At 46.3% G+C, this 21,882-nt stretch overlaps 1 protein-coding gene across 3 annotated transcripts in view; it reads right to left on the reverse strand.

Moving 5' to 3' along the window:
- Eif4e3 (eukaryotic translation initiation factor 4E family member 3) overlaps positions 1–21,882 on the reverse strand; it is a 238,014-nt gene that overhangs the window by 198,964 nt on the left and 17,168 nt on the right. For all 3 annotated transcript variants that reach the window (XM_037204355.1, XM_028872733.2, XM_028872734.2), the window contains exons 3-6: positions 11,277–11,371; positions 9,609–9,669; positions 6,693–6,759; positions 2,422–2,577 (exon numbers count right to left, since the gene is read on the reverse strand). In XM_037204355.1, the coding sequence (XP_037060250.1) occupies positions 2,422–2,577; positions 6,693–6,759; positions 9,609–9,669; positions 11,277–11,371 (379 nt within the window). The remainder of the gene's footprint in view (positions 1–2,421; positions 2,578–6,692; positions 6,760–9,608; positions 9,670–11,276; positions 11,372–21,882) is intronic.

Consider the following 21,882-nt stretch of genomic DNA (forward strand, 5'->3'; position numbering starts at 1 on the left):
TCATATGCTTCACTCCCATGGAAAGACTGAGGTGGGGGGCAGGAGCCGAGAGGCTGGCTCAGTTTCAGTTCCTGGCTTTCCAATCCCTGTTCTACACAGTGCTCACACTAGAGAAAGGCCTTTGTCCCTCAGCTTTCCAAGGAACTTGATGGAACCAGGGAGGGTGTGTGTAAATTGTGGGTTTCTCCCTTAAATCTTCAATCTTGGATGGAAATCACCTCAAGTGCCAATGTCCAGTTCCTCATCTGCCCACTGGAGGCCAGGACTGGGTATACTGGGATTCTCCCAGCATTGCAGTCATCTAGCCAGCTAACTTCTACAAACTCCAGAGTACCAGGACCCTGTTCAGAAGACAAAGGTGGCGTGAACTGGCTCACCCAGGACTGCCCCTCGCCCTGTGAACCAGCTTCTGTCCAGCTCTCATTTTTCCAGATCACTTCCGTAACACATGCTGGCAACTGTGCCAAGTAAAGGGCAGCCTGCTTCATGTCTAACGCAGTGAATTCCAAGTTTTAAACGGCACACTCCGAGCTTTGAAATGCTAAAGTGTGTCATTAAAAAGCAGTTTTCGGCTTCGAGCTGCAGCTAGTTCCTTCTGACTCACACACCTGACAATGTCAACTACCTTCAGGGTGTCTCTTCAGCTGCCACTCCGTTGGCCTGAGTGCAACTTCCTTTCTCTTTGCTTGGTGTCCCACACCCCCACACCTCCTGTCAGCCACCCCAACAGCTAAGCAGTGAATCCTCTGCCCTTGGTCATTCTTACGTGACTATGCCTTGGCCCTAAAGCTGGAGCCTAATGACCTAAGCAGATCCTGACTTCATGCTGAGCTGCTGACCAGTTGGTTAGCTGTCAATTTGTTCACAGAACTGTAAAGAAGAAGGAACCTTGGAGATCATCTGAGACCTTCTGGACACAGGTGAGAGAGAGTGTAACTGCTCAGGGACACAGTGGTGAAGTGTGGTAAAAACCCTGCGACTTTCAATGGCTTTCTCCCCCTCGGAGTCAAGTAGAGGGCAGACTCAAGTGTGGGCCCACTTGAACTCGGCACTAACTCACATTCCCTTCTGTAGTTTTTGCTAGTTACTCTTGTGGACTGGAAATCAGCAAACACTTTGGAGACCTTTTGATATCTGGGGTGAACTACAGTTGACATATCCCTATGGAGCATTAATGGTATCCATGTGCCTGTCCTGTCTCCACACTGCACAGCCAAGAGCAACTCTTCAGTGTGCATTTTCTGTCTCTTCCATTTTAAGCTTTCTATTACAGTGCAGAGGATCAGCACCCTCTAAGTGCACAGAGTGCAGGATCCATTTCTCTGTGTGGATCCTGATTCTTTGATGAAGGCTACAAGACTCCTCCCAGGGAGGCCTGAGTTTTCATATGTGCTATAACACAAGGGCAATCACAAAACTGGAATTTGTTTAGCCTCTTGAGAAGGACCAGGACTAGTGAGACAATGATGAAGTATATTTCAGAGATTCTAAGATGCCCCGTGCTCTCTCCCCTGCGAATCTCAAAACCTCTAGAGTCAACAGTGCATCCTGGTTTAATTGAAAACCTTTTGTTATTTTCTTTCTTTAAATACTAAGATAATAGGATGTACTATGTGCAAGAGCACCTTAGAGTCAATGAAATACAACAGTAAGAAAAAAAATGGGTTAGTGACTACCAGAACAAATTGGGACATAGAAAATCCATCGCAATGTGTGTGGGGCTGTCAATCATTTCCTTTAACTCACTATTGAACGTGTAACCCACCATTTGAACTACCAAACATCAGGTCAAAAGTGCTAAGATGTTTTCATTATGGAAAAGATGACTGTCTCTAGAGAGCACACGAAAGCAATGAACACAAACCACAATGGAAACAATGGGTCCACACACCTGTTCACACCAAGAGTTGTATGTATCGCTGCATGTGAGTTCTTGGTGACTCTGCCATAGTCACCACAGTGAGGAAGTGGTAGCATTTAGGTAGAACTGTCAATCATACCTGAGGTCCCCCATAAACACAGATGTTAAACAGTGTAAGTTTCTGTGTAGGAAGGGATGATTGACCATCTGCCTGTCATTTCACTGACGAATTTTTGTGTGTGTGTGTTTGTTTGCTATTATTATTTCCAATAGGATATGATTATCTCCCACAAATTTAAGTGTAGGTTTAAATTTTTAAAATAACAAATACAATGTGTATTTGCTTTTTGGATCCATGTACTTAGGCAAGAACAAAACCTCATTTTAATTTCTGAAACTAAGCTTGATTAAAAGAACACTAAGGAGCATTGTGTTGAACTGTTTTCTGCAGGAACAGAGTTTCGAGTGATTCCGCCTTCACCTCATCTGCAATGTGCTTCTATCTCTAGAAGTCTGGTAGAAGAACCTTGAAAACAGTGATTGGAAAGGAAGCCACTTACGTTTATAAAACACTGCTTTAAAAGATATGTGGGGCAGGAGCTCATGGATCTTCTCGAGCACAGAAGCTTCACCCACTAATGAGGCGTTGACATTCCAGACCTGGATGACATCCTCTCGGTCCCGAACACTCACACTGACCCCTATGACTTCGTCATCTGAGGGGAAGAGGAGGAAAAGGCAAGAATGAGTAAACAACTCCAAGCCAGTCTGGCCACATCTAAGCGCCCATCACTTGAGCTGTGAGTTACGGATAAGATTGGGATTTGAAGTGACGGCTTCCATGGGGACCGCTGGGGAAAGTCAAGTCGGCACAGACTCTGCCAGAGCTGCATCACATTTAGCCGGGGACTCAATAAACAGAGTGTTCAAGCCAAATGAATTTTCCAGATAAGTAATTTTACCCTTTTTAACATGCTACCCAAAGCTTTCTGTCAATTTCTGACTCTGTTTTGATGAGACTTTTTCTAAAATAGGTTGCATAATTCTCTGCCCTCTGAAAGCCAAGTGAACTCAGATGAACTTTTTGCTTGAAGCCTGGCCCTCTCTATTAAGAGCAGTAAGACGTTCTGTGACTTCCTGCTAAGCCTTTGGAGGTGTTGGGGCTGTGAGGGCTATCTGATCCGAAACCTGCTGGACCCAGACTGTGTGTGTCCAGCGGCTCCTCTGCTTTGTGGGGTTTGTCTGTCTGTTCTTTTCCTATTCACTTTGCCCTCTGGTGCTTCCTTCTGTCAATCATCCTCTCGGACTGGGTTGAACCAAGGGTTAAAGAGCTGACAGCCACCTGTTAGCACTACAGTTGAAGGAAGAGCGTCTGCTGAGTGACCCCTTACCATGACCACAGTGAACGGTCAATAGGCATCAAGCCACACTGATTACTACAGGCTTTCTCCCACAGTAAGGCACGGAGGCACCTGAGCTGGCGGCCGGATGATGAGCCTCCTGTAGCATTATGTTCCTGTGCAGCCACTCTGTCCACGCTAACTGGCAGCAAAATGAGAGAAGTAGGGGCCTTGGACTCCAACTTCTGCATGTTCCTGACACATTCATGAGGCAGAGTCAGCTCTCTGTCCTTGCACACTCTGCACCAGTAAGCAGCACACGAGAGAGAGGCATTAGCACAGCTAGGGAATTTTGTGTTAGCTAAGACATGCTGCTAGTTTGCCATCCCCCTGGAAGCTGAAATGGTCAAGCCATCCATTTTTCTACTTGTCTCCTGGACATGTGAACATGTTGAAACAAACCACAAGCAACAACCCGTAGGTCCGTAAACTGCTGCCTGACTAAACATGAGGCTTACCCACTGATGTGTGGTCATGGTGATGATAGAGGTGGTGGTGGTGGTGGTGGTGGTGGTGGTGGTGGTGGCGGCGGCGGCGGCTGGTTAGATGGCTCAGTCAGTAAAGCACTAGCTTTGCAAACATAAGACCTGAGTCAGATCCCCAGAATCCACGTAAAAAGAGCTTAGTGTACGCCTGCAGTTCCAGAACTAGGAGAGCATACATGTAGGTTCCAGGGGCTTGCTGGGACCTACGTGTTGAATATGATTTACATAGTGGTGTGCCCAGTCTTCCCAAAGAAACCATTTTCTGTGAAATAAATCCCCCTTCTCCATTTCCCCCTTCCCTTCCTTCCTCTCTGCCTGTTTTCCTTTACGAATGAACTTGACCATGGCTATGGATGCATAATATGAACACCTTGTGAACATGTAAACGAGTGTTCAGAACCTGGCAAAATGAAGCTATGGTGTTAAAAGTTGGATTGATCGCATCCCATGAAGAGAAAGATAAGGGGGCACTGGTGGGCAAGAAGGCATTAATGTCCTGCTTCTTAATATATAAACTCACTAAACGGACATGATTATTTTGTGACCTGTTGCCGGGCTCCACAGCTGTGATGTCGGGATTTTCTGCACACCCATCACATTCAAACACAAGTTAAACAAAAGCAAGACAGCCCCTGCTCACGGCCAACCTCAGAGTCTCTCACACCACCACGAAAACCACTGCTCCTCATTTTGTTCCTTGATTTAAAATAATATGGTTGTCAGAGCTCAATGACAAATTTCATGTAAAAATAAAATTTCTACACAAAGAAAGAGGTGATCCAGCATCTCACTCTCAAGAAGGGCCAGGACACCAGTTTTGGGGGAGATGTGAGTGTCCCCAATCCTTTGGGATTATCCTTTCCCACACGATTGGTAGTAGGTGAGGTCACCAACGGATGCCAAACAGGGCAAGTGGTCACTGTTTCAGTTTGGCTTGGCGTTGGCAGACAGGAAGAGCTGAGCACAGCCCTTTAGCAAACAGTGTTGTAAAAAGCCCACGGCTCTTAGGAGAAGGCAGGTCCATGGTGAAATACATAAAGCCCCCATGGAGGATCGGCCAGCGACACCTGGACTGTGGCAGAGCCCCGGCAGCAGAAGACAGTGGGGTCAGGAGGCCATTGTTTAAAGATGCTCTATAAGGGAGGCTGAGAAAGATTAGCTGGTTGTCTCCAGTGACAGAGCCGGTGAATGGACATGGTGAAGGTTAACAGTTAATAGTGTGTGTCCTCCTTTCTAGTCAGCCACAGAAGAACTGGCCTTCTTTGCACACTATTGGGTATTTGCTATTACTTATCGACTATTCCGGGACTTCTGTGTTTCTAGCTATACACAGGGTGTCTTTGGGCTGTGCAGTGTAAAGTTGTTAGCTTTTCTCCACTGGAACAGAAGAAACCTGAACTTGTAAGACCATTTCATCTTAACACATTTTTTGTCTGAAGTGAGTAAAAGTGGTGTGAAAGGCAGAATGGCTGAGCACCCCCTACCTCCCATGAGGTTAATGTGAGGTCGGCCATAGGGCTGTCAGGGTGACAAGAGCTCTTAGAGACAGCCTAAGTCTGGTGCCACTGACCCACGCCAGTTCATACACACACACACACACACACACACACACACACACACACACACACAAAAAAAAAAAAAATAACAAAACAGCAAATAGAGCAGGTAAAACCCAGAACCAAAAGCAGCATGGAAGAGAATAAAAAACAAAACAACAATAACAAACACCAAAGTCAATAACAACAAAAACAAAACAAAAAGCACCACAAAATTTGGGGGAAAGAAGAGAAGAGATCCTGACATCAGCAGTCAACCGCTCTCTGAATGGTGAAGGAAGATGGCTCACAGAGAGAGGAGCTGGAGCTGTGGCAGAGCCCATGGTTGGATGCACAAGATCCAGGGTTCCAGCCCTAACACACACAAAACCATTGCTCTCGGAGGGCCTCCCTGAAAGCCACTCAGCATGGCAAAGCCTTCTCCAAAGGCAAGTCCCTGAAGCTCCTGCTTCAACCCTAGCTGAGAGCTTGTGCGCAGGAACAGTGAGACATCTTTGTCTCCCAGTGTCCGCTTCTCTGAGTAGAGCCAGGAGAACAAGGGGAGGAAATAAATAGAGAGAAGGAAGGGACTGTTCTTATCCACCCACAGATCCCACTAGGCATGGCAGACACTTCCCCCTCCAGGAGATGAGACAGCCTCAGGAAGCCTACTACAAATCATGCTGGCCCACTGATGAAGAGTTCTCTTTTCTCTCTGCCTATTTATATTGGATGAATGGCTCTAACAGTCATGTTATATATATGTACATATATGCCTACATTATTTCATATATATATATACATATTCATATGTGTTTTTATAGATGTAATATATATCCAGCCTTTGGTATGTATGAAGCATAAGTTCTAGACCCCCTCCATACCATGGACGCTCAAGTCCCTTCCTTAAAAGGTCATTTGCAGATAATATTCATTTAGGTCTTACTTTGTAGCCATTTGTTTTTGTACACCAGGTGAGTGTTCTACCACATAGCTATACTGCCAGGCCAAACTTATTTTCAGCCATCTCTTTTTTTACCTGTAACACAAAATGTGAAGGCTGTGCAAGTTGTCTGTATTGTGTTGTTTCTTGAATAACAAGGGGAAACGTATGTGTGTGTTTAGTTCGGACACTGTTCATGCTTTCTACTGTTTTTGATCTGTGAATCCATGGATGCAAGATCTGAGGATAGGAAGGGCCGCCTGTGCACACATGTAAATATGCACACGAGCTTAAATACACAACTCTCACACCAAACACACCACAGAAACAAGTCTCAATGACATCACAGCTACGAAGTCAGCACCTTGCAGGGAGGTAGAAGACTAACACATAGAGACAAAGGCCTGTGAGTAACAAACATGACCCAAGCATACCAGGGTGTGGACAACTCGGCGGTCGCCTCCCTACCTGCTGCCACACAGTCCGAGAACTGCTCCCCAATGGTCGCTAACAACAGCTCTTTCCAAACTGTGGACTGAGGTAGGAGAGAATAAAAGTAAAAACAAGACAATGTTTAGGTAGTCATCATCAGGTGCCAAAGAACATACAGACACCCCCAAATCACAGAAGTGAACATGTGCAATTATGCAGGTATGGGAACAACTTGCAAATGACTGCCCACACAGATACAAGTGATCCAGGGCCTTAAATGCTGGTGAAGCCCCCATGAACTCCAGAAGAACTGTGAGGCACACACCTTCAACTATGGTGATATATTGTGTACCCTAATAAAAATTACCTGAAGATCAGAGGACAGAACAAGCCACTAGATTAAACATCGAGGCCAGGCAGTGGTGGCACACACACTTTTAATCCTAGCACTTGTGAGGCAGAGATCCATCTGGATCTCTATGAGTTCAAAGCTACCCTGGACTACATGAGATTGACTCAGTCTAAGGAGAGAAACAGATCCAGACAGTGGTGGCACACACCTTTATTCCCAGTACTGGAAAGCACACACACCTTTAATCCCAGGAAGTGATGGCTGGGCAGAGAAAGGTATATAAAGGTGTGAGGAGACAGAAACTAAAGGCTTTTAGGCAGAAGCATCCCTTCCAGCTAGAGGCTTTTTCAGCTGAAGCCTTGTCAGCTGAGGAAGTTCATTTGGCTAGAGGTCTATTGGCCGAGGCCTTTTCAGGCTGAGGAGTTGGTGAGGTAAGAGGTAGTGGCTGTGGTTTGTTCCTTTGTCTCTCTGATCTTCCAGCTTTTCTGTCAATATCTGGCTCCAGGATTTTTATTATAAGACCATTTTGAGTTTGTGCAACATTCAACTCACCTCCTTTTCTTATGTCTTTAACTCTTACTGATTCAGTGTACCAACCCATTGTATGAGTGCCATTAGTAAAATCCTTCTCTTTGTTTCTCTCTCGCAGTTGATCGAGTACTTAAAATGTTACCATTTAAGATGTTACACAAGTCAAGAATGTTAAGAAACATTGTTATTTACTGAATGCTAGAGGCTTGAAAAATTCCATTCACTGCTGACAGGTTGTTTTCACAGAGTGGTAAATTTATGTACTATTGTACACACACAATTTCCCTGGAAGTAATGATTAGCCTGCACGCCACTCTGCCTCCTGCCAGTGAGGAGCACCAGAACTCCTTCTATGGAACATGGACTAATGCTGTCAAGTAGATAGAATCCACTCCCAGGCCACTGGTGGTGCCATGGCTCTCCCAGTTTTTCCGTGGAAAAGATCTAGGCTCCCCTCTTGCCCTGGTTCCTAGGCTTTGAGGCCTCCTAGAGACCAGGCTGAACGGAGGGCTGCTCATTGTACTCTGTGACCTGGGCAGGCCATCAGCTTCTCTAGTTTCTATCTTAGAGGAAATAACAACAGAACTGACCTCACAGGGTTGTTGCAAGTACATTTGTCAAGAACTGCAACAAGAGGGCTCCAGATTTAAGATTGCACCATAAACAGCTGCATGCATCATATGCCAGGTGCCCAGTGCACATTAACCATAACAATGCTTATTATTACATTCTAATGAGCTTGCAACAGCTGCTTATCTTTTAATCAAGGCAACAGCATTTAACTAGGGAGCTGAAGGTGAACTCTTACGTCCGGAAAGGCCTATGTCTTCTTTCCTGGCCCTTGCCTCCTCCTATCTGTGCAACTTTGATTCTGAGTTCCATACGTGAGGAAGCTGGGGTGGGAGAGGAGAGCAGGGCAAGGGAGACTTCCTGCTTCTGTTTTGAACACAGGCAGCTCGAGCCTTCCAGACGTCTATGGGGGCTGACACATAAGAACCCAGGCACCTGTGCAGACAGGAAAGTGGATTGGCGCCTACATTCAGCCTAGTGAGCTGGCAAGGTGGGACAGGACCATTCTACGGGTATGGGCATCAAGGTGGTTTCCACTAGAGTTCCAAGTCTAGGGTGATTCCCAGTCTACTTCCAAATAAGGCCCATAAATGTGCATGGCCCCATTTGAGGTGGCTCCCCATCACCTCAAAAATAAGCAAACACATAAGTACAGTAACACACACGAAGGGGGGAAGCACACCGGTGACACTGGAGAACCTAAGAGCATCTTGCTCTTTCCTATCTTCTGCTCTCTCTCTCTTAGCAGGGCAGAGGGGTCCATACACCTTGTCTGGCTCCTGTCTAGCTGCTCTGGTGCATTTCATGCTTGTCACTGAACAACCAGGTCTTCAGTCCTGCCCAATGAATCTGTTTGTAACCTCAAATGTGTGCTCACAGGGAGATGACTCCTGCCCACGTGAGTGGCTTCCCAGAAGCATTTTAATTCTTTGAGCATAATCGCATGGAATGGATCAGGAAAAAAAAAAATCACCCTTCTGTCCATTTTACTTCTAATGATTTTTCTTCCTTATATATTTATTGGGGTATGCACCCGTGTGTGTGTGTGTGTGTGTGTGTGTGTGTGTGTGTGTGTACGCATGCGCGTGCGCAGGGCATGTTGTAGCCAGAGGATGATCTCTGGTGTTTTCCTCAATCACGTCTCCACCTTATTTTTTGAGAGTGAGGATCTTTTCTTTTTTCTTTTTTTGGGTTTTTGAGACAGGGTTTCTCTGTGTAGCCCTGGCTGTCCTGGATCGCATTCTGTAGACCAGGCTGGCCTTGAACTCACAGAGATCCCTCTGCCTCTGCCTCCCGAGTGCTGGGATGAAAGGTGTGCAACATAATACCTGGCTTTTTCCATTACACCTCTTGACAGAATTAAGTGACCGTCACCAGTGTTAGAAATGAACTTCTCCAGCAAGGGCCACCAGGAGACTTCTGGACAGGCTCTCTTTAAAGAGCATGCTGAGCTGTCCCCACGCACAGACGGTTCTGGGAGATGCTCAGCAGAGACATACCGTGCCGTCCTTGGGGACTTTCATCTTCCACACGCCGCCCTTTGCATTACTCTCCTCCTCCCTACGGCAAAGAACAACATTTAAAGTTTCACTCCATGACGGAGGGGTGGTCCTATTTGCATTCAGTTTAACAATAGCCGACACGAAACACAAAAGCACACAGGCATTTTCCAGTAAATATTCTCCAGCTCTATGATTGGGAACAAAAGCAGAAGAATGAAAAAGGCAGGGAATGGAGATGAGAGAGGGAGCAACATGGAATCGGCTGTGATGGGGATGAGGGTGCGTGCAGGGATACGAGGCCCTCATTCTCAAGGAGGTGGTACCCAGGGTCTCCCTGATTCGCTGGGGATGGACAGCTGATGCAACAGCTTTGCAGGTGGGAAGACCTATACATTCCAAAGCATATTCATAATACTGTCTCATTTAATTCCCATGTAAACTTGGGTTACAGATTTAACAAGTGTTGCTATGGTGGACCATGGTTTAATAGCCACTTCCTATCTAGGAAAAACATCCCAATTTCCCTGTAAGAGGCATTCTGATAGGACTGATTCCATATCCTAGCTTTAAAGACACATTTGCATCCCAGGTTTGCTTATGAGACCGTTTCTTCCTCATCTCATGATTGGCCAGGGATGGAGAGCTGAGCCACAGTGGGCCAATGGTGGTGAGCCCTAGATGTTATTGTACTTGGAGAATGCTGACACTGATGAACTTGAAGGGCATAAGTCACAGCTCACAGCGCGCAGGACTGGTGGTCTAAGTCTGTCACCCCAGCTGCTTAGGAGACTGAAGCAGAGGAATGGTAAGTTCAAGGCTTATCATGGTTACAAGGTGAGTTCAAGGCCAGCTTGGGCAGCTCTGTCAGACCTTGTCTCAAAAAATGGGGTTGGGAGGCCAAGGGTGTGGCGGTAGCTCAATAGTAGGGTGCTAGCCTACCATGTGGTGCAAGGCTCTAGGCTCAATCCCAACGTTCAAAAGGAATGGAGATCTATTTTCCCAGAAGCAGAAAAGCCTGACTGAAAACTCAGCCAACATCGAGAAAGCAAAGAAACGTGGTGGAGAGTGTCAGAGTCCAGATGAAGCCTGGCAAGCCAGACATGTGGGACACCAGTCCTGACGGGGAACTTCCCAGTCACAGGCTCCAGCAAAACCTACTTTGTTTTTGTTCAATTTACGTTTCTACCATTCACTGAGAAGTGAGCTGGAACAGAATTTCATTTCACTTGTGAGTAAGTGTGAAAGGTTAAAGGATATAAAGATTTATTGGTATTAGAGGCTCCAGCCTGGGCAAGCTAACTGTCCATTGCCCTCACTACTATACCAAGTGATTAAGAAAGTGACGTCAGGCCGGGCGGTGGTAGCGCACACCTTTAATCCCAGCACTCGGGAGGCAGAGGCAGGCGGATCTTTGTGAGTTCGAGGCCAGCCTGGGCTACCAAGTGAGTTCCAGGAAAGGCGCAAAGCTACACAGAGAAACCCTGTCTCGAAAAACCAAAAAAAAAAAAAAAAAAGAAAGTGACGTCAGGCTCCTCTGAGAGCCTGGGCCTTGATAAGCAGGGCACACTTTCTGTTAAGAGGCATGCCACAGGTGAAAAGAGTCCCCATGAGGTTCACGGCTAGTTCCCACCCACCTTGACCTCCAGGTGAACCACACACACTTACCAAAGTGGTCGCCTCTCTCCTCTCATTAAGTGGTAACTACATCTCAAAGGCAGGCTGGGCACAGGAGGGATGTTATTGTACACACTCCAGAATATCTTCAAAAGAAAAACACTTCATTTACTATACCCAGTATGGATTAACAATGCCAGTACATTATATAAATAAATATTGATTCTCATTAAGTCCTAGCCATTTGAAGTGGATTTTTTTTCTCATTAGCTCTTCAAAGTTTTTAATGCAGAACAGTAAAACATTGTTCCTTCTAGATGTTAGGCTAGGTTCTATTTTTTAGAAAGCCATTGTTATGAAGGAAGTATTCCTAAGCAGGATGTACCATAAAACCAGAAAGGTAATAATGTGTGGTGCCAGGACTGGAGTTAGCAGTTTCAGGTTCATTTTGTGTGCTCTAACTGATCTGCTTGCATGTATGCACGTGGACCATGTGTGTGCCTGGCGCCTGCAGCAGTCAGAAGCAGGTGTCAGATCCCCTGGAACTGAAGTTATGAATGGATGTGAGCCACCACACGGGTGCAGGGAACCAAACTTGGGTCCTCTGCAGGAGCAACAAGTGCTCTTAATGACTGAGCCATCTCTCCAGCCCCAAGGACTGATGTTAATAAAAGTCATTTTTTCATAAGGAATTTTTTGTTAAAAATGTAGATTTCACAAAAGCATATGAGATGGATATGTTAACTCACTAACCTTAATAGATATGGAGACCAGATCTTTAGTTTTTGAACATTTGATTAGAAAGATTACAGGAAGAGCATGCTTTGTAGTCTACATTTCAATATTGTCTTATCCTAAGACCCTCATCAGGGAGTTGGAGAGATGGCTCAGTGGTTAAGAACACTTGCTCTTCTTACAGGACCTGGGTTCTGTTTCTGGCACTCACATCAGGTGACTTACAGCCACCTGTGACTCCAGTTCCAGAGGTTTTGACGCCCTCTTCTGGCCTCCACACATGGTGTATATCCAGACAGGCAGGAGTGCACATATACACACATACAAAATAAATAAAAGATCCCATCAACTCTCCTTTCATCATCCATGGAGACTCGTCATAAATAAGTTAACCCTGTAAGACTCGGCTTATGGAAACTGTGGGTCATGACCTCATGTGGGGTTGCAAAGGACCTGGGAGCAGGACAAGGTTTCTAATAGGCAACTACAGGATTAATTCAGAATTAAGTGAGTAATCAGTCTGGGGTGTTTCTGGAGCATCTGCCCGCACTGCTCACATCACAGTCTCGTTTCTGAACACAGAACCTGTGCACTGGGCTGTCACAAAACGCGACACTAACGAGCATGCCTCGGTCCCCGCCACTCAGATTTGGGAAGACTGCATGCTATCACCGCTGTATTTTTACTGGACATAGGAAATGTTCTGTTCGGATAGAAGCCAAACGTTTAATTATGGAATACAAAGACTTTTAACCCTTTCCTACCACCTTTCCTCAGCATGTAAGTATCAAGTTCGTATATATTTGGATTGGACTGGATTAGAATGTTTGCCTTGAGGGCTAGAGAGAAGAGAGCTCAGTAGTTAAGAGCACTTGCTGCTCTCACAGAGGGCCCGGGTTCGATGCCCAGCACCTACATGGCAGCTCACGACCATCCCTAACTTCAGTTCCGGAGGATCAATGTCCTCCTCAGACCTCCATGGGTACCAGGCACACATATGATACACATGAAGACAAAAAACATGCATACACAGAAAAAGATTTTTAGAATGTTTGACTTTTAAAACTTGCTGTTTGAGTAGCTAGCTTGCATTTCACTGAAAAAAAAAAACATCAAATGAATTTTGGCTTGGGCTTAAGACAGATTTCCAATGATTTTTGAAATGGCTGTAAAAACACTTTTGCCATTTTGTAGTACATGTTTATGTAAAGTGGCATTCTCAGCATTATTATAAAATCAAATGTCTATTAACTCTGAAACATTGAATATAGTCTGTTCTACAATATCAAATATTCAGCTAAGATGCATTCCTTTAGATAAAAATTAAGCACTTCCATCTCATTAGTATGTACATTTGCTTTTATCTTTATTAAACGACACACACACACACACACACATATGCACCAAATAACTGTTTTAAGATAAATATTCTTGAGGTCCATTACCAGTGATTTTTTTTTTAATGTACACACTTAGTTTACATTCCAGTACCCAGGTCCACATAAAACTGTCAGATGCGAAGGCTCAAGAGTGGAGACAGATCCAGAAGCCCTGTTCTAAAACACACACATTCTCAACAGAAAGGATCTTGCTAACAGATACTTTATTGGCGTGGTACTCAGCAGAACCTTTAGAATGATTATCAAATCCCATTTCCCTACAGCAGACTCTCCCAGGAAGAAGTCTGTGGTGCTTTGCCTGGGGCTGAGGGTGGAAAGGAAGACAAAAGGAAGCACATTAGATCTTGTCCCTCTCTTGCTCTTCCTAGAGGGACCAGAGAACAGCTCAACAGCCAGGTCAGAAGGTACCAAGATGCGATATACATGGACTTCGATTCTGTGTCTTTTCCAAGGCAGTCCTCTGGCCTTCATACACACTCATGCCCAAACATACACAGCTGGCTGAACTGCAGAGATGGTAATGGTGGGCTGAAAGAAAATCAAAGGCCATATATAGAGTATGCATCGGCAGATGTATCAGTGGGGAATCCAAAGGTCTTCTACTTCAATGGCGCTAATTTAGGCAATCACAAAATTAGCATGGTGTGACAGTAGATCCTCTAACAGACTCATGTCCCTGTGGAGGGGCTCATGCCCTCTCTGTTAGTGCGAGCAGTAAGGTCTCCCCAACACCTCGGCTCCCGCCTATGCTGCTGCCATGAGCAGGCAGAGCTGGAATGTGAGCCCCAAGCCCCTAATTCTTAAAAACTACTAACCTATTTTCTTTGATGATACTACTACACGTTTTGTGCATATCTTTCCAGTCTTAGAAATCACAGACAAGTCATGTGTAGAGTCAGAGAAGGAAGGACACCTGTTGACAATGTCTTTCAACCAGTCAGATGCCCTTACCTCCCCTTAATTTGGTGATGTGCATAACTCTAGCCCTAGACTGTTGCTATGGCATGGCAATGGTCTCTGCAGAATCCATGGGCAAAATGATACAAAACCAAAGAGCCCCATCTAAGAGAAAGCCAAGAGGATGCTGCTGACAGCCAACTTCAGCTCTCAAGGTCAACCCTAGCAAAGCTCCCCCTGACATCCCTGCCAGTCTTCTATGGTCCTGACCTTTTGCGTAGCATTTGAAGTACTTAGAGAATGACACACAGCACACATTTCTTTTATCTTAAAACTGAGAAAAGGCCAACGGACCCTGTTCAGGGTTACAGCCTTGGAAGAATAAAAACAAGAATAGCCCTGAGCTTGTTTACTTTGGCGAATCTGGCAGGAAGAAGACAGACCAGCAAGATGCAATGGTAGGCTGAACTTAAAAGTTGTTTATCACTGCGTGTGTTTGTGCCTGAACACACAATGGGAGCGAAAGATCCAGGTATGCCAGTGGGCCGGGACCCGCTCAGGAAGCACATGGCACTGAGCAGCTGTTTCCCTGTTATTGCAAACCTCTCTCCTCTGTCATCTACTCGTCAGGATGTCTGATGGAGAAGGATGGAGGGAGGAAGTAGCCCTGCACACTCCTGGAACCCTGCTCCTCCCCACAGAAAGCAAAGGACTGACACTGTGCAAGTCTGATGATTCACTATGACTGTTCCGGTAACACCTAAATGTTCCTACAGGTTCAACTTCGCAAGTAGATTCCCAGAGGCACCAGGCTTATGATTAATCCTCTTTGGCCTTCCACAGAGCACTGAAGTACAGCTAAGCACAATGCTTCTTAATGATAGTCAAGTGTTCCCCGACCTCACAAAGCCTCAGCGATTATCTAAGGGCTAGTACAGGTATCGGCGTTGGCACCGTTCATTCGGTCAGCATTTGGGGACACCAGTTGTATGCCTGCATGTGTCTTTCACTGGGATGGGACTAAGTTAGTGTGAAAGGATGGCTGAGGCATGGAGGCCACTTGCCGGCTGACAAGTTTCTAACATCATTGTCCTTGAGGAACTAAGGCAGGACAGACCCTAGTCCAGTGAAGTCTAACACCTGGATTTAAGGTATTGCTTCTCAGAAAAGGTCACATGGTCATCAAAAGCCCCCCCCCCCCCCCCCAGTGCACACATACGAGTACCACATGGCTACCTCCTTGGGTGAATCAATCACAGTGCATTGAAAGCAAAGCAAAGGGAGACCTACATAAGGATGCAAGACATGATCCGACATCAGATCTGGATGGCAGACCTGTGAGAGATTTTTCGCTTGGTTTGAAATCGGTGAATCCACTTCTAATCCAGACCTCTGAGGTGGGAAGACACACCTTTAATCTGGGCCACATCTTCTGCTGGAAGTTTATATAAGGACCTGGAAGAAGGAAGCGTTTGTTCTTTGTCTACGTGTCCTCCCCTTGGAGCTCACCAATTCATTCACTGGCACCGGAGCCTACTTCTTGGGGATGCCAGCAGATACTGAAGACCAGCTGAGACATCTAGCCTTGTCGACTGAGCAACTACTGGATTCTTGGACTTTCTATTCACAGCCAGTCATTGTTGGATTAGCTGGAATGCAGCCTGGAAGGCATTCCAATAAATCCTCTTCACACACACACACACACACACACACACACACACACACACACAGAGAGAGAGAGAGAGAGAGAGAGAGAGAGAGAGAGAGAGAGAGAGAGAGAGAGAGAGAGATTCATTTTATAAGTTCTGTTACTCTAGAGAACCCTGACTAATACAGGAGGGAATGAGGAAATAAAGAAAAAAGGGAAACAGGAAGAGAGGGAGGAGGAAGGGAGGAAAAGAGAAAGGGAAAGGTCAGTAGGGGAAGGAGTAAGTGAGAGAGGAAGACAGAGAAAAGGAAAGAACGAGGCAGGGGTGGGGGTGGGGGAGCGGGAACCAGTCGGGGTTTCCTGTGTTGCAGCTTGTATAGCGGAGAGTGTTTTGGAGACAGTGAACAAACAGATCTCTAGTCGCCAAGGCTTCCCACTTCAGTGTCCAGGACACTTACAGAAAGAGACAGACGGAGCTCTGAACCCAGCAGGCAGCCATTTGGCGGGATGTTTTTAACTCACAGCAGACCCCGGGCTGAAAGCAGAGAGCTGCCCGTTTGCAAAGGATCACAGTCCAGACAGAAGGCTTTGTTGCCTTAGTCTGAGATGAGGCAGGGCCCTGAGAGGAGAGGGGGGTCTGAACCTTGAGAAGGTGGGGGTGAAGCCAGAGTCTGGGGAAACCCCAGCAGAGCCGTGTACCCATTTCCTGGAGACGGCCCATGATGCTGGAGTTCCTGCTGAAGGCGTAAAGGACAGTGGAAGTTGACACACCAGCTGCGGGGTAGAGTTATTAAAGTAATTTCTAAGATTTGTTTCTTTTCCTTTTATGTGTACTAATGTTTTGCCTATATGTATCTCTATGTACTACATGCGTGTAAAGACGCAGAAGCCAGAAGAGAGCATCAGATCCCCTTAGAATCAGAGTTACAGAAGGTTGAGTGGCCGTGTAGGTGCTAAGAATTGAATCAGTGTTCTTCACCACTGAGCATCTCTCCAGACCAGGGAGTACTCTTGCTTTGGGGGATTGCCACAGCCCCTAAGCTCCTCTTGCTCTGGGAAGGTAAAGTGAAGACAGACAACATTCCTAACACCCTCACCACCCACCCACCCACCCCCACACTCTGGAACATGAGATTGATAGAAAGTATATGGGCAGTGGGGCCTAAAGTCTGGATGTGAGTATACCCAACAGAGGCCATCATGATCTGCGGCCACAGCAGGGCCAAAGAGAAAAGGGCACACAGGTACCCCCCAAAGATTTCCCATCAGAAGACTCCAAGTTTTACGTTAGAAGTGACTACATCATTTGTAGTTTGTAAAATCTCATTCACTTCCCAGCCCCTACCCCTACAACACACACAATGGCCTCTAGTGCCATAAGCAAACAGGACGACGATGAGCAATCTGACTTAATTCAGGTTCTGGGTTGTGACCAGAGACGCTGACTTCATTAAACGTCCAGTATGTCAATTAAATGATGAGTGAAGAATCCTCTTACACATGACATTAAGTTTGTATGAACAGTACCATAGGCAAAACTGGCTTCAACCCTTGTCCTGTTTTCCCTCTTAGTTTTTTCTCTCTTCCTTCAAGCGGCCTCCAGATACTCCTGTGATGGGACGCCACCCACCATTGGCTACCCTGTTATGAACCAATCTCTCCATCATCCCCATCAACCCTGACTTAGGAAACCTCTGTACTGGAATAGCCTTTGTTCCTCAGGCTTTGGAAAACAATCTGCTGCCCGGATGAAATGACCTTTAACAGAACAGCACAGTCAGGTAGCCTGACCTCCACACAAGGGACATGCACTACTATTCTTAAAAAATACACACACGTGTGGGTTTGTATGTGCTTGTGAGGGGGGGGGGGCGTGAGCCACACATATGGAGTTCAGAGAACAATTTGTGGGAGCTGGTTTTCTCTTTCCATCATGTGGGTTCTGGGGATTGAACACAGGTCAGGTGGTCAGGCTTGGTGGCAAGGATCTTTACCTGCTGAGCTACCTCCTAGGCCCATACTCTCCTACTATTGCACTAAACAGGACACTCATGTTTTTCAGCTTTAGTGGGTTATGCATGCTATTTACAAAGATGTCTGGTTATGAGAAATTTTACAGAAATTAATTCCACTTGCAGAAGAAACACACAGTTTCTGCTCTCTGAAAATTCCAGTACTAAGTCATCTATGGGATGTCCTGGGTAGAACACAGGAGAAGCAGGGTCAGAGGGGCAATTCATGAAGGTGATAACACAAACGACTGAGGTGTGGGATGGAATTACGTAAAGGAGTGCTTTCAGAGGTGGAATTAAGGGTCTATAGGCAGGAAATGCTGAGAAAAAAATGTGCTACGAGGCAACCCTCCCTTGTGAATCACACTGGATTGGTAGCTCTTCATTTTGCCCCGGGTGGGCTGGGCAGGCTCAGAAGCCATGTTCTGTTCTGAACTTTGCTCACTGAGGATGCAGAGACCTGAGAGAAATGGGCAAAGCCTGTCTAAGTCCAAAAAGTGGGAACACACCAAAGTGAAAAGTAGGATGTTCTAAGAAGACAGGAAAGCAACTCGACAATTTACCTCTGGGCCGAGAAGTACTGTGACCACAGCAAGTGTTCCAGGCAGAGGTCATGGATCCTCTGCATGCCTCTCCTGCTCCACCCCTCACTCAGGGGAGGGAAAACAGAGTTGACACAGAAGCATGGACTTCCGGCCTTAGAGAGTCCATGGGCGGCTGTTGCCACTGCAATTTGGGGTCATGTGCCTCAGTTTCCCTAGCTCCTAAAAGAGGATAATACTTTTCCACTACTCACCCACTGCTCCAGAGATGTAACTTGGATTTGCAGGAAGTCCTCAGGGTAACAGAGAGATTATGTCTGAAGGTAAGCCACTGTTTACTGCACATGGTTCTTAAAACTTCACTAAGACATAATGGGGAGGGGCACAGGTACCACTGGGCAACTATTTAAAGAAATGCTATGGTAGCAGAGTGAACTAACATTAACACACAGTCAGGGAATAAAGAAAGCAGGAGCATAGCCTGTCCTCATGTGCACAAATGCTCTTGCCTCTGCTAATTCTTAAGCACTAAGGACCATTCCTGAGACGCTAAAGGCAATCACAGCCGAGTTACCAAAAGTTATGGACAAGTCACATATGCTTTTGTAAATAAAAGGTTTTCATGGTGTCATCTGAGAGCATCTGCTTGGCATGAGTGATTGTGAAGCTGTGGTATATAATATTCTTACATGAAATATGACAGAGGGGTGTTTGCAATGAGGCTGCAAGATGAAGACCAGCACATTATTGGCATCGGCCACTGACTGTGCATTTTAACTTTACCATCCCATCCTCACCGCAGCATGATAAAACCCGCCATGATTGTCCTTGCTTTAAAGATGAGTAAATAAGATATATAGAGGTTTAAAAAAGAAAAATGTGTACATGTTACTGAGTATCAGCTATGGCACTCAAACAGTGTGACTTCTCTGCATCCCCACCCACACCCTAGGCAGCAAAGGAGCAGATTCCAGTAACCTAACAACACCTGGCAACAAGTTACAAGGGCTTATAAACACCAGCCCCACAGAGAGCTGCATCTGGTCTCACCCCCTGCCAGCCTCATGGAACAGACGCTATTCTCATGAGGCGCACAAATAAGGAACTCAGGGTGTTTCACAACCTCTTTCTCATCGTTGTCCCTTCCCACCATCTTGAAGGAACCCTTTCTAAATCAGCCCTGAAAAACATTTCTTTTTTTTTTATTATTTTTTATTTTTCGAGGACAGGGTTTCTCTGTGTAGCTTTGCGCCTTTCCTGGGACTCACTTGGTAGCCCAGTCTGGCCTCGAACTCACAGAGATCCGCCTGCCTCTGCCTCCCGAGTGCTGGGATTAAAGGCGTGCGCCACCACTGCCCGGCCCTGAAAAACATTTCAAACCACAGGGAAACCCTGTGTTTATCTATAGGGCTGTACATGTGTCTGTGCTTCGTAAGATGAAGGTTTGGTCGTGGACCTCCCAAGAACCACATTTTTGTCCCATTGAGAATGTGCAGCCGCCACTGGGTACCACTTTCTGAGAACAGTGTACAGAGAACAGAAAAGTCCGTGCACGCATTCATTCCTCATCGTTCATTCCACCCTTCCGCACCGACTGCGTGTAAAGAGGTCAGATACAGCCGAGCACGGTGCTCCCACGTGACTCAAGTTCAGTCTCAGATGGAAGGACTCTTATACCAGCAGGTCAGAGATGGTGGCGGCAGCTGGAAGAGAGTCTGATGGGAAGGGGGTATGAAGACATGCAAGGTATGCACATGCACCTTAGCTTTTAAAAGTCTAAACACGGAGAATCTGCATCCCGCTAATTATCTCTCAGCACAGTAGAGAAGTCTCTCCTGGTGTGTGTCAGTCCGGGGTCTTTAAATTGGCCCCCAAGGATCCTAACAGATATACTGCTGGATCCAAACCCTGCTGCGTGTACTGTTTCCACGGTGTGGTGGGGAGATCACTTTCTAGCCTCTGTCCTGGGCTCCCACACCCCATTCTAAGGTGCTTACATCACAGCGGAGTGGAGAAAGGAGGAATCCCTCAACATCCCAGAAGGGTCTATGAACTTCCTCAGGCAGGCTGGCTTTAAAACCAAGTGCTCTGAGGTTTCTAACGTGGCTGCCAGAAGAGTGACAAACAGAAACAAGGGGAAGTGCTCCCAGAGACTCTGGGGAGTCCAGCGTTCTGGGCAGCGGGAGCCTCTCCGCATCTATCACACTAGCACTGCACGGTGATTCTAGAGCAACACTGTTAGTTTGTTTTTCACAGGGTTAGGTCACTTTCCCAAGAAGACAAGGGATGGTTTGTGGCTGGCACTGTCCTTACACCATTTGACTGTGTCCACGGGGACCTCTCGTGCAGCTTACCACCAGGCACCTGGGGCTGTGGAAGCATGAACGTGCAATTTGTTAAACCTGATGTTGGCAGCAGGGGCTGAAGAAAAACGGAAGTCTGTGCTCACTCCGCACAGGACACAATCAGGACGCCTACCTAACAGAATTACAAGATATGACAAAATTATAAAGCACAAGGGGGAAAATGCTTATAAACTGTGCCTTGTAGGAAATCCAGGACATGTAGCCAGCATGGCTTTGATGTAGCCTCGAACGCCTTGTATCTGCAGCTAGAAAGGACACCACAGGAGAGAAACTTGGTAGAGTTTGTTTAGGAAGGAATGGGAAATGGGATTAACAGAGTAAATCAGGTTTTGAAAACTGTCTTCAGGGGTAGAAAATAAAAGAACAAGTCTGGGGAAATGGCAAAACCAATCTTTTAAAGCTTTCTTTTAAAGATCCCAGCACTGATGTTTTGTTTGTTTGTTTTTCAGGGTTTCTTTGTGTAGCTCTGGCTGTCCTGGAACTTGTCATGGAACTCGATCTTTAGACTAGGCTGGCCTAGAACTCACTGAGATCTGCCTGCCTCTGCCTCTGCCTCTTGGCTGGGATTGAAGGCATGTACCACCACGCCTGGCTCACCAGCACTGATATTTAAAAAGCCGGGTGTAGTGGTGTCCACCTCTACTCCTAGTAATGGTGGGCTGGAGGTAAAAACAAATGGGTCCCTGTCAGGCTGTCTAGCCTACCAGGCAAGTTCTAGGCCAGTGAAGGACCCCGTGCTTGAGGAATGACACCCAACGTTAGATGCTGATCTTTATGTGCTCGTGAGCACACACACACACATACACACAAATGAATGCACTCTACACAGGAAGGGACAGAGGGAGGGAGGGAGGAGGGAGAAAGAAACAGACAGATACACACACACACACAAGTGTCAGAGACAGAGAGAAGTCAAATAGAACTATGGACTTGTTGGGGGTCTCTTGAACATCAAATATCTGCCAAATACAGTGGCAACATGATCATACTCAGTCTTCATGGTGACCCATGGCAGTAGATGCCACTGTTACACACCAGTCATACAGAAACCTACAGG

The sequence above is a fragment of the Peromyscus leucopus genome, chromosome 3 (genome assembly GCF_004664715.2).
Source record: "Peromyscus leucopus breed LL Stock chromosome 3, UCI_PerLeu_2.1, whole genome shotgun sequence".
NCBI lineage: Eukaryota > Metazoa > Chordata > Mammalia > Rodentia > Cricetidae > Peromyscus > Peromyscus leucopus.